Genomic DNA, 12594 nt, shown 5'->3' on the forward strand with positions numbered 1-12594 from the left:
GCTCCTCCAGTATCTAAATGCTCACTGGAATTTCCAAAGCTTCCCAGAAAGTCTTTGCTTGCTGCCTGCTTCTGACAAAGAGCAAAACTCCCCCTTCTCAGTCCCTACATCTGGCCCAGAAGAAATCTGAACAGAGTTCCTAAATTATTCAGGGCTCAATTATTCTACCCGGGTCATTGGGAAAGACTCATTCATAGTGTCTTCAGCTTGAGGCAGAGGCATGCTGGAGATTAATCATCTGATCAGCGTAGGCCCAGACCAGACTGGGAAACAGAGGTGTGCCCAGCAGCAAGCAATGTTTGGCTAAGACTAGCTTTTGCACCAGGCTCTGGCAGACCAATCCTTCAGGCAACAGGAAAGGTATCCATGCTTCAGCACCTGCAGCAATTGCACTCACCCAACACACATACTCTTCCTTGCCACCTCACTGTGCATAAGCAGCAAGACCACTTGACATACCCTCCCAACCTTCCTCTCACAGCCCTGGGGCGATGCCCACATGAGAAGGGCTAGAGCTTTATCACAGATCTGTTTGACAAATGAGCCTTCCCAATCCATGGCTGCATCCTGCACTTGGCTTCACCCCTCCCACCCCCAGTTGGCACCACCAGTACAGACAACTTGGAAACCATAGATTGAGAGTCAGTCATGTTGCCACCACACACAGACACTGCCCACCCCAGCACGCTGGCAGCACACCGCTGCAGCAGTGTCCCAAGTCCCACCCCTACCACCCATCAGCTGATGGCTCCACACAGAGTTCATATGAACTACCATCCAGGGTAGCATAGACAGTGACAATTAAGGACAGGTCTGTGAACTGCTGCTTACAGGAGAGGCCTCAAGTTCTGGCTGCTAGGGACAGGCCTTCTCTCTAATCTCACCAAAAGCTCCCATCGGAGGGCAGAGAAATGCTAAGGCAGAATATGGGCTGCTCCAAGTGATGGGCACAGTGTTCCACATAACCCTGGCACGGTCCAGCACCTGCGGCAAGTAGCTCAGCTCTCATCCTCCAACGGCCCATTCCCCTTCATCTGTTTCACCAGTGTTCAGTGGCTGCTATGAAGTGCCACCAAGCAGCCACGGATAAGCACCAGGGCCTCGGCGGCACACAGCTTCATGCCAGAGCTCAGTGGTGGAGGGTGTGGCTGCACTGCAGGCTCTCTCTAGCAGCTGAGCTGGTTGAGGAGGTTCCTACCCCACCCAGCCTCCCTGCTGCAGGCTGCCACCTCTCCAGTCTCACCAGGTTTGCTAGAGGTGGGAGCCAGCCAGCCATTTGGATCAGTCGTCCTCCTGATGACTTTTATCTAAGGTGTGATCCCGCATCCCCTGAAGCAGCGTTCAGCTCCCGGACATCAGCCTCTAAGGCAAATGCAGATGGAGGCTTTGCCAGGCCGCTGTCCTACCTGGAACCATGCCTGAGATAACAACTGCTGACCTGGCAACGTTACAGACCCCAGCAGGCAGGACTGGTCCTTGGGGTGGTGGCCATCTCCCACTCCTGCCTCCAACAAGCTCTGGCTCCAGCATGTGCCCAGCTTCACCATGCACAGGCTGCACTCCCAGGTATCACAGAGGGACTGTGGCTTTCAGTGCCAAGGCTGGACTACCATCCCAGCCTCGGGACACAACACGCTGTTTCAGCCCCTTCATGAAGTGTTATAAACACCCATCTTCAGCTTACAGAGCCAGCACCTCAAGCCTGTTCTGTAGTACTGCTTCACTGCAGTGCTGCAGAGCAGTGACAGACAAATTTTTGTATCTTCCACCAACAAATCTGTTCAAAAAAAAAACTGACACACATCAGACTTCAGTTGAATAAGAGCACAGTAACTTAAAACAAAGAGCACAATTCACTAGAAACAAAACAAAATGCTTGACACTATCTCTACACCCCAAAGGGAACCAGCCAAGTTTTAAGGCCAGAGTGACGCGCTGAGAGGTGCAGTCGGAACAGCTCGCTGGCACACTGGGCAGCAACCTGCTGTTGACAGACCACGTGCAGCATTGTGCCAATGCAATTAACCCAGCCTCTTCACCACTGATCAACTATTCTGATTCAGGATGCTTGCCTGATGGGACTACTATCACACTTGGATGTGGTTTTAAGAGCATATTTATTCCTTTGTTGCTGCCAGTCACACACAAGACAAACACTGTTCACAGCAGCACAGATGTGTACTGTACTACCATCTACCTTCTCCCCCCATCTAAGAGTATTAAAGCAGATAAATGGAAACCAACTCACAAGATCAGTGCGTACGTTAAGAGTATGATATTCAAATAAACCATAAGAGCTGGATAAAGAGATGGGAGAACGCATCTAAGAAAAGAAAACCAAACATCTCTGCAAGGTCCTCCAACATGGAAGTTTCGTCAAAGCACTGCAAGCAGGAGGCTCCCACAAAGAGCAAAGCACAAACTAAACCTCACCTCAAACACTGGGGCCATGCCTCCTCTGGGCTGCAGGCCAGCAGGGACAGCACGAGGCCACAGAAGCTGAGGTGAGCCTCATCCTCTGCTTGCTGCCCATGTGCCTTCCCAAGCCCCTTGAACACGCAGCTTGACAGCGTGCAGCCACTGATCCAGCTTAGTGTGTTCTACTGGAGTTCGGGCCAGGTACACTCAGAGAGCAACTCTTCCTGCAGCTTTCATTTGTGAGCTCACAATCATTTCTTTAAACCGGTACTCCTGGCAGCCAGTACCATTCAACAGCCTTGTTTTTGTCCTGCTGTTTTGAGTTACTTAAGCAGGGCCAATGCATAGCTACAATCATAGTTTAACCAAAACCCAAAGCCCATTCCCAAAGGAAGCTGATGCTGGCTACAGGTGGTTGCCTTCAGCACCTTGAGCTGACTGCCATGCAGTCATGGAAAGAAACAAGGGTAACAGGAAAAGGTAGGACAACAGCTTTTGGCAGCATTACCGAATTAAAGCCATAAAGCAGACCAAAAAGAATCAACTCCAAAAGGAGCAAGCCTCTAGCAAAGCAGGTCTGCAGACAAGCCACAGGTGCCTGCGCACCACCCTCTCTCCACACAGGCTGAAATAACTGTTTCTGTCCTCACTCAGAGGCCTTCCATCCCAGCACCTGTGGTCAGGCACACATCAGCAGAGAAGCAACAATGACTTGTATTCGAGGACAGAGCTTAATGCAGAGTGCTGCACTGCCTCATGCTGAGTGGTGTCAGAGCATTAAAGGATAAGGATTTAACTTCACAGACAGCACCTTGAAGGAGAGAACGCATGTGCTGCGGTGACTCACAGACAGACCCTATCACAGCCTCAGCTATCACAGAGCTGGTGCTTGAGTTTCCTATACGGCTTACAACTGCCTCAAAACAACACGAGATCAACTTGCTGGTGATGGAGCAACAGCCCCTTGCACTGCAACCACAAGCCAAGTTTTAGAACAACTCCGTATGAACACAAACACCAGAAGATACCTGTACATGCACAAGCAAATCAGAGCTCGAAGCCAAAGCTGGTTTTCTCCAATTTTGCAGAACACTCAAATCAAGTCCATGACGACATATACATTACTGCAGCTTCCCTGGCTGTTACGAACACTCAGAAGAAACCTGCTGCACCAGAAGCTACACAGACACTCATGCTATATTTCCATACAGTCCCTTCCAGGAACATTGTGCCCCAGTGCCATCCCCCAGCTGCCCTCTCACAGAGCTCAGCAGACAAGTGCCCTTCAGCAAAACAAATCACACAAAGCGGGCCTCCAGTACCCGCAGCCATCCATCACAATGCTTGTTTGGTTGTTTAAACATATTGCCCGTGAAAGCCTTTTCATCCTTCAGCTGAGTAGAACCAATAATTTGATTGGTAAGGGCCAATACTGACTAATCTTTGGCTGTAACGGATCCTTTCTTCCTCGGGCTCCATCTCCGACTCTTCTGAAGAAAGCGAGAAGGACACTCCAGGGCTGCTGTCGTCGTCCTCTTCCTCCTTGGAAACCAGAGGGAAACAGTGAGGCAGGGCATAGGGCCACACAGCACCCACCTCCCTCCTTCCTGAACAGGAGCATAGCAATGAGCCCACCCCAACTCTAACACTCCATCTCTAACTTCAGGCATGACTTTGTAGGCTGTTCTGTAAGACAGTGGGTCCATAATGCAGCAGGTCTCCTACTGGCACCATTGCTGAGGACAAGACTGGGTGCCTGCTGCTAATCACCTACAGCCACCGAGGGAGCTGCCGGGTGCCCACAAAACAGGGCTGCGTGTTAAAGAAGCAGCTCCTCCCCAGGACACGGCCACCGTCCCGGGGGCATCCCAGGCCAGGAACGGAGCACCGAGCCCTCCGCACAACTCCCGCTCCGCAGCACTTGCCCGGAGGAGTTCCACGCTCAAACCCCAACCTGCGTGATGCGGCGGCGTCAGGCAGTACCTCCACCTCCGCTTTTAAAGCGGCAGAAAGCCCACAGCCCCCCGCAGCTCCTCGGGAAGGGACGCTCGGACCACCGAGCCGTCCCCGCTCCTCGCTCCGTCCCCGCTCCCCACAGCCCGCGGCTGTCACCCCCCGGAGCTGTCACCGCCTCCCGCCGCCCCCCAAACTTTCGGCCCCCGGACCCTCCCCGCCCCGCCGCCGGTGGCTCACCAGGTCCCTCCTGCGCCTTTGTCCTCTCCTGCCGCCGGCAAAGCACGAACACAGCAGACGGAGGAGAAAGCCCCGGGTCAGGCTCCGAGCGCTGTGGACCCCCCGCTGCCGCCGCCGCCCCCCCGGCCCCGCCGCCCCCCGTGCCCCCGCTGACAGCCTCGCCAGCCGCCGGCCCACAGCCGCTCCGTGGGCCCCGCACCCGGCCCGCTCCGTCCCGGCGCCTCCTCGTCCTCCGCCGCCCCCCTCGTCGTCCTCCGCACCGTCCTCCGAGCCCTCTTCCCGCTCCCCGCCGCCCGCTCCCTCTCGTCAGCCAGCCGCCCGCCCGCTCCCCGCCCGGGACGCGCTTCCCCTCCTCACACAGGAGCCGCCGCCGCCATTTTGAACCCGTCAGAGCCTCACATACACACTGCCTCGGCCGCCGCACTGCGCCTGCGCCGGCCCGCTCCCCCTCCCATCCCGCCCCCCTCCGTAGGGGAACGCCGTGCGCATGCGCCATACCGTGCCCGGCTCCTCCTGCCCCGCCCCGCCGGAGAGGAGGAGTGAAAGTGCGCATGCGCGCGCCTGCGGGCGCCTCACTGGCCGCGTCTCCGGGACGGCGCGCTGGCCACACCCCTCGTGGACACGGCTCCGCGCATGCGCGCTCTCTCTCTCTCTCTCTCTCTCTCTCTCTCTCCGGGTGAGCGCGCTCCCGCGGGCGGCTGTGCGCGCGCCGGGTTGTGTGCGTGCGGGAGTGCACACACGTGTAGTGCCATTCATGCACGGGTGGGCGCCTGCTCTGAAGTCCCTAGAGATCGCAGAGCCTTAGGATTCCCATCTCCCCGGCCGTGGGTGTGTGGGGGTGTTTGCCACCCGCTGCATCAGGCGCCGGGTCAGGTTGCCCCGAGATGATGAGATGATACCAACTCATCTCATTCCCACCCCATTCCCAGCCTATCCCCATCCCGTCCATGCACCAAGGCTTGCCCACAAACACCACGTCACGCCGATGATCTCTCAACTTTAATACCACCCCACCCTGGTACAGCATGGGGATGCATCTGCCCTGTCCAGCAGGGCTCAGGGGTCCCCAAGTCAGTTCCCAGCCCCTGGGGGCCGCCCTTGGCCTGCATAGCGGGGCTGCCCTGGTGGCAGCCCCCACAGTGCTGGGATTCAGCAGAGCACACAACCATTGTGGGGCCACCTCTTGCGGCGGGGCCGGCGGGTGCCACGGAGTGCGATGGTGCAGGCCTTAATGAAGACATCCCTGACGCTGTCCTGGTGCAGCGCTGAGCACTCCAAGTAGGCTGCAGCCTGCACCTGCCGGGCCATGGCCTCCCCCTGTGGGCAGCGGTGCTGAGCCTCGGGACACACACGCACACACAAGGAACGTGTCTCTCGTGCAGCGGGTGGTGGCACTGACCTCCTGGAAGGTGACGGGCTGGTGGTGGCCCTGCCGCAGGTCGGTCTTGCAGCCCACCAGCAGCACCGGAACATCCTTGCAGAAGTGGTTGACCTCTGGGTACCACTGTGGGGGGGGAGATGGGGAGCGGGGGTGGGACAGGCGGGACAGAGAGAGACAGACTGACAGTGGGACAGGGAACGTGTATAGGCGTATGGACAAGCAGAGGGACAGGAATAGGGACAGATGCCAGGACAGACAGCGGGGCGTGCAGCAGCCCTGGCTCCATGCCCCCTTCACAGGGTGGGAGCAGCTGCAGCGCCTCGTTACCTTCGTTAGGATGTTGTCGTAGCTGCTGCGGCTGGTGATATCGAAGCATATGAGCACGACGTTGGTGTCTGAGTAGGACAGCGGGCGCAGCCTGTCGTAGTCCTCCTGCCCTGCGGTGCCCCAGCAGAGCCCACCCATCACACACAGGTTCCCTGCAGAGGAACCCCACCTGTCCCCAGCCCAGGGGGTGCCATCTGGGGACACCCTGAGCACAGGGCTGTCCCTCTCGTCCCACCTGCCGTGTCCCAGAGGTGGATCTTGGCGGGCTTGCCGCTGATCCGGAAGGAGGCCGTGTACTTCTCAAACACTGTGGGGACGTAGACCTGGTGGGGACAGGAGGTGGCACGGGGGAGGTCCTTGGGGCTGGAGTCCCCATCCCAGTGCTGCTGGGGGGGCGGGGGCGAGAAGCCCCTCACCTTGGGGAAATCCCCTCTGGCAAAGACCATCAGCAGAGATGTCTTCCCGCAGCCCCCATCCCCAACCACGACGGCTTTGATCTCAGCAACCGTGGGCTCGGAGGGCCCCAGGGCCGAGCTCTGACTGCTGGGAAGCGGCTGCATGGGACGCAATGGGCTGGGATGTAGGGACAGGCACGGTGCCGCCCTGAGCACTGCACCTGGCCCCCACCCCTGTCCCACTCCCTCCTTGCTCCCAGTTTTATTGCCCCAAGCATCCACAAGAGGCAAAGTCCAGGGTGGAGGGCTGGAGTGACTCATGGCCCTGCCAGTGCCACCCTGTGTCACAGCAGGTGATGCACTGCAGAGTTGCGTCCCTCCTCTGGGCCTGTCCCAGTGCCTGCTAGTGCCACCCTTGGCTCTGTCCTACTGCTGGTTTGGGGCCAGTAGGTGCACAGCACCTGGGTACCCTCTGGGAAGGGAGATGCTCCTCATGATGTCCCTGTGTCCCTATTCTGGCCCCAAAACAAAGTTCCCCATTGCTGTGTGACAGCGTGTGGATGAGCCACGGTGGTCATGCCATGCCTGCAAGCTGAAGGCAAATGCAGACAGTAATGAACAATCTCAGAAGGATGCCAACATTGAGGAAGAGTAGGGGAGGAGATGGCAGCACAATAAAACAATTAGGAAGGTGGTAATTGCCACTTTAATGAGATATCAGGTTGAAACCTAAAAGCACTGAGATTCTTTCACAGTAAGATGAAGCTGCTGCAGTATTTGTCCTCAGGGGTATTCTCTCAGACGAAACATTTCCTTTCCATCAAGACGAACTGAAATTTGTTGAGGGCAGAGGCTTGGTGCTGCAGCCGCTGTTGCTGGGTTGCCCAGCACTACTTGCCACCTCACTTGGTCCTGTGGTGGCACCCGGAGAGCAGCCATCATCCAGAGGGAGTCTTCTGGGAACACGGAGACCCGAAATCTCCTCATCTGGACGAAAGAGCCCTGCCAGGACCGGCCCTGGGCTGCTGCCTGGAAAGGTAGGGATGGGGCAAACCCACACCCTGCCTTGTGCCCACACCCCCCCTGCAGCCTCCCTGCTCCCTACTGTCCTCCGTAGTGCCCCCACCCTGCCTGCTGCCCCATCCCACTGATGCCCCACTCTGCCTGCAGCCGGGACCACCTCACGCCATGGAAGCCAACCACCACACCCCGTCCCCTGCACTGACAACGGCTGCTGGAGAGAACATGTGTGAGATGGATGTCATTGATACAGCTGTGGATGGGGCCACACTGCTCATCAGCCTGTGCGGGCTGGTGGGTACTGGGGCCGTCCTCTGGTTGCTCGGCTGCCGCATCCGCAGGAACCCTGTCACCGTCTATGTGCTCAACCTGGCCGTGGCTGACTTCACCTACCTGCTCTTCATGCTCACCTACACCTTGCTCAACCTCCTGAAAGACCTCTCCTGCTCCATGCTGCCCATCCCAGTGGAGCACCTCTCACCACTCCTCCTGCTCTCCCTATTTGTCCACAACATGGGCATGTATCTGCTGGCGGCCGTCAGCATTGAGAGGTGTGTGTCCATCCTGTGCCCACTCTGGTACCGCTGCCGCCGCCCCCAGCACCTCTCAGCCATGGTGTGTGCCCTGCTATGGGTGCTCTCCATCACTGTCATCACCACCGTGGCATCCCTGTGCCTGTTACGCCTGCAAGAGCAGTGCCGTCTGGCACTCATTGCCATGTACATCCTCAACTTCCTCCTTTTTGCCCCATCCATGGTCATTTCCAACATCATCCTGCTCATCAAGGTGCTGTGCAGCTCCAGGCAGCGCCAGCACAGGAGGCTCTACATTGTCATCTTCCTCACAGTCCTCTTCTTCCTCCTCTTTGGAGTCCCCCTCAGCGTCTGGAATTTCATGGAGCATTTCAGCTCTGACCCACCTGGGCATCACCAGGTGGTTTACCTGCTCGCCTGCATCAACAGCAGCATCAACCCCTTCATCTATGTGCTGGTGGGTGTTGGCAGGAGGCACTGCTCATTGGCATCCCTCCAGGCCGCCTTCCAGAGGGTCTTCGAGGATACCGGGGTCACTGTGATCTCTGCCTGAGAGCCCAATGCAATTGTGCTGTCCCAGCTGCATGCCCACACCCACACGGCTAGGCCTGCAGTCACCCTCCCATGGCTGTGTGCCATTATGTATCCTTGCATGGTCATTATTTTACCCTTACCCCTGTCCCGTTCCACTTCTGTCTGCCTCCATTCCATTCTCATTCCTTCCATGTCCCCATTCCATCCTCATACGTTCCCCCTTCCCATCCCTGTCTCATCCCATTCCTATCCCTCTCACAATCCCAATCCTTGACCTGCTGCCATGTCTGTCTCCATCTTCATCCCCATCTCCACCCCATTATCATCCCTGTGCAGTCATGTTCTGCCCCATTCCCTCCCCTCCCAATTCCTGTCCCCATCCCAATATCTTTCCCTTCCTCACTATCCCATTCCTTCCCACCCCGTTCCCCATCCTGTCCCCACCCTCATCTTCATCTCATCTCATCTTCATCCTCACTGATTCCCATCCTCTTCCTACCCCATCCTATCTCTACCTTCATCCCCATCCCATACAACAGCCATGCTTGTACCCATCCCAGTTCCCGTCCTACTCATTCCCATCCCGATCAACGTTCCATCCCATCCCATCCTCATCCTCGTACCCATCCCGATCTAATTCCCATCCCTACCCTCACCCCCACTGCCGTCTCATCCCCACCCCTTCCACGTCCCCACCCGGTCCCGTTCCGTCCCCGCGTTCTCCTGACCCGGTCGATGCGGAGCGCGGGGCTCTGCTGCCCTCCAGCGTGGAAAGCGGAGAACGCTGCTGCCCGTTCTCCCGGCGGCCGCAGTCCCGAGGATTACCGACCGCTTCGCACTCTTTGCGGAGCCTCCGGGCCCCGCTCCGCTGCGGGCATCTCCGAGTCTGCCCCCCAAATAAAGCTGTTGCTCTGTCACTGACTCTCGTTCTTCTGCATGGCCTGGGGTGGAGGGCGTGAGGTCGGGGGCTCTCTGGACACGAGAGTGGGGACAGGCACTCAGGGGGCTGGCAGCACACGCGGGCCGGAGTGTGGGAATGGTGTCTGCTGTCAGCACGAGGAAGCACGGCTGGGGAGGGGCTGCCCAGGGGTTAGGGGGTGGGGGGGCTTCGAACCCTGCATGGGTTTCGTCCCTCTTGCATGTCCGTCAGTCATTCCCAAAAAGCAGAGGGGTATGGCAGTGTTCTTCAGGGACAGCACTGCTGCACCATCGCACCCCCAGCGAAAGTGACATACCCAGCAGCGAGAGTCATATACCAGGACACAAGGCAGATATTTATTGATTGTTCTCCCCAGGAAACCCCCAAACTCCCATCCCCCCAGCATTCTCCTGATGTGGGGCAGTGGAAAGGCTTCAAGGGGCCGAGCTCAGCGTGTGCATCATGGAGTTGTTGCTGCCCACCCCATCATCACCCAGATCCTCGAAGACCCTCTGGAAGGCGGCCTGGAGGGATGCCAATGAGCAGTGCCTCCTGCCAACACCCACCAGCACATAGATGAAGGGGTTGATGCTGCTGTTGATGCAGGCGAGCAGGTAAACCACCTGGTGATGCCCAGGTGGGTCAGAGCTGAAATGCTCCATGAAATTCCAGACGCTGAGGGGGACTCCAAAGAGGAGGAAGAAGAGGACTGTGAGGAAGATGACAATGTAGAGCCTCCTGTGCTGGCGCTGCCTGGAGCTGCACAGCACCTTGATGAGCAGGATGATGTTGGAAATGACCATGGATGGGGCAAAAAGGAGGAAGTTGAGGATGTACATGGCAATGAGTGCCAGACGGCACTGCTCTTGCTGGTGAAACAGGCACAGGGATGTCACGGTGGTGATGACAGTGATGGAGAGCACCCATAGCAGGGCACACACCATGGCTGAGAGGTGCTGGGGGCGGCGGCATTGGGTCCTGCCAGAGCAGAAGGCAGACGCACACCTCTCGATGCTGATGGCTGCCAGCAGATACATGCTCATGTTGTGGACAAATAGGGAGAGCAGGAGGAGTGATACAAGGTGCTTCACTGGGATGGGCAGCATGTGGCAGGAGAGGTCTTTCAGGAGGCTGAGCAAGGTGTAGGTGAGCATGAAGAGCAGGAAGGTGAAGTCAGCCACGGCCAGGTTGAGCACATAGACGGTGACAGGGTTCCTGCGGATGCGGCAGCCGAGCAACCAGAGGACGGCCCCGTTACCCACCAGCCCGCACAGGCTGATGAGCAGTGTGGCCCCATCCACAGCTGTATCAAAGACATCCATCTCACACATGTTCTCTCCAGCAGCCGTTGTCAGTGCAGGGGACGGGGTGTGGTGGTTGGCTTCCATGGCGTGAGGTGGTCCTGGCTGTGGTCAGAGAGAGCAGTCAGTGGGACCCTGAGAGACAGCAGGATGGAGTGGGGAGAAGAGCGGGGGCACAGGAAAGAGAGAGGGCAGGGCACTGCCAGGGGCTTCAGCAATGCAGAGGAAGAGCCCTGAACTGCCTGTCATCACCGGGAGAGCAGGGAAGGAGGGAGCAAAGGAGAATGGGGAAGGACGAGAGAAAACATTGCACTTAACTGTTAGTTTTATGAAGCTCCTGCCCTTTGGTCCATGCTTTGGCAGACCTGTGTCTGTGTCTCAGCCTCTCATGCTCCCTTTAGATCCATATCCTGAAGCAGATCCCTTCAGGCCACTCATGCAATGAGGAATGCTCCCCAATCCCTTGGATGTCTCTGATCTTGTTCCTTGGCTCCCCCGTGCCATGCACACCAGCTTACCCAGCCACGGCAGAGTCCCAGCAGTGTCAAGAAATGTTTTGTAACCACCACTGCGTCAGAGCTCTGCTTCCTTGTTTTTATTTATCTGGGTGCTTTTTTTTTTTTCCCTTCCCACAAAGGAAGTGGCTTTTGCCAGAAACCATGAAAGCAACCATTTGTGAATCGCTCCTCAGGAATTTCTGATTGAAAGTACCTCTTCTTACACAGTGACTGGCACTGCGAGAACCTCCTTTCTGCTTCACATTTCACCGTTCCTCGCAGGGCTGTCACTGCTGTGATGCTGGCAGTGCTGTTGATGCTGGCAGTGACAGTGATGCCTGAGTCTGGCAGGGTGGTGGAGGACTTCTAAGAAGCTCTTCTGGGAAGAGCAGGAGGATTGTTGCCAAAAATCTCTGCAGGAATTCACCACCAGAGGGGGGAACCAAGAATGACCATTTGTTGTCAGTCTAATTCAGGCACCTAACAATCAACTGACAGCAACCAAGCAGCACTTCACAGCTCCCACTGGTTATTGATAGTCACAGAATCACAGAATGGTAGGGGTTGGAAGGGACCTCTAGAGATCATCGAGTCCAACCCCCCTGCCAAAGCAGGCTCCCTACACCACGTCGCACAGGTAGGCGTCCAGGCGGGTCTTGAATATCTCCAGAGAAGGAGACTCCACCACCTCCCTGGGCAGCCTGTTCCAGTGCTCCGTCACCCTCACCGTAAAGAAGTTCTTGCGCACATTCGTGCGGAACTTCCTATGCTGAAGTTTCAGCCCATTGCCCCTAGTCCTGTCCCCACGCACTACTGAAAACAGACCAGCCTCGCCACTATGGCTCCCACACTTCAGGTATTTATAAACCTGGATCAAGTCCCCTCTCAGCCTTCTTTTCTCAAGGCTAAACAGACCCAGTTCCCTAAGTCTCTCCTCGTAGGGGAGATGCTCCAGGCCCTTCACCATCTTTGTGGTCCTCCGCTGGACTCTTTCCAAGAGATCCCTTTCTTTTTTGTACTGGGGAGCCCAGAACTGGACACAGTATTCCAGATGAGGCCTTAATGACACAGGTACT

The 12594-nt window shown here is 57.1% G+C and overlaps 4 protein-coding genes across 4 annotated transcripts in view; 1 reads left to right on the plus strand and 3 right to left on the minus strand.

The window, feature by feature from the left end:
* The window catches only part of KDM2A (lysine demethylase 2A), a 32703-nt gene extending 27619 nt beyond the window's left edge, over positions 1 to 5084 (minus strand). The window contains exons 1-3 of the mRNA XM_072337645.1: positions 4969 to 5084; positions 4612 to 4639; positions 3856 to 3960 (exon numbers count right to left, since the gene is read on the minus strand). Coding sequence (XP_072193746.1) covers positions 3856 to 3960; positions 4612 to 4639; positions 4969 to 4988 — 153 coding nt within the window. The 5' untranslated portion in view covers positions 4989 to 5084. The remainder of the gene's footprint in view (positions 1 to 3855; positions 3961 to 4611; positions 4640 to 4968) is intronic.
* Positions 5085 to 5760: 676 nt separating this feature from the next.
* Positions 5761 to 6879, minus strand: RHOD (ras homolog family member D). The gene is made up of 5 exons (XM_072337830.1): positions 6736 to 6879; positions 6555 to 6642; positions 6320 to 6429; positions 6011 to 6115; positions 5761 to 5928 (listed from the first exon to the last, which is right to left on the minus strand). Exons 1-5 carry the CDS (start codon positions 6877 to 6879, stop codon positions 5761 to 5763), a joined length of 615 nt encoding a protein of 204 aa, XP_072193931.1.
* A 770-nt stretch (positions 6880 to 7649) lies between these two features.
* Positions 7650 to 8820, plus strand: LOC140252774 (mas-related G-protein coupled receptor member H-like). Its single transcript, XM_072337829.1, has 2 exons — positions 7650 to 7751; positions 7885 to 8820. The coding sequence occupies exon 2, from the start codon at positions 7903 to 7905 to the stop codon at positions 8818 to 8820; it is 918 nt and encodes a 305-aa protein (XP_072193930.1). The 5' UTR covers positions 7650 to 7751; positions 7885 to 7902.
* Positions 8821 to 10056: 1236 nt separating this feature from the next.
* On the minus strand, positions 10057 to 11567 carry LOC140253218 (mas-related G-protein coupled receptor member H-like). The gene is made up of 2 exons (XM_072338703.1): positions 11340 to 11567; positions 10057 to 11126 (listed from the first exon to the last, which is right to left on the minus strand). Exon 2 carries the CDS (start codon positions 11106 to 11108, stop codon positions 10155 to 10157), a length of 954 nt encoding a protein of 317 aa, XP_072194804.1. The 5' UTR covers positions 11109 to 11126; positions 11340 to 11567; the 3' UTR covers positions 10057 to 10154.
* Between the last annotated feature and the right edge of the window lie 1027 nt (positions 11568 to 12594).

The sequence above is a fragment of the Excalfactoria chinensis genome, chromosome 5, assembly GCF_039878825.1.
Source record: "Excalfactoria chinensis isolate bCotChi1 chromosome 5, bCotChi1.hap2, whole genome shotgun sequence".
Taxonomy (NCBI): Eukaryota; Metazoa; Chordata; class Aves; order Galliformes; family Phasianidae; genus Excalfactoria; species Excalfactoria chinensis.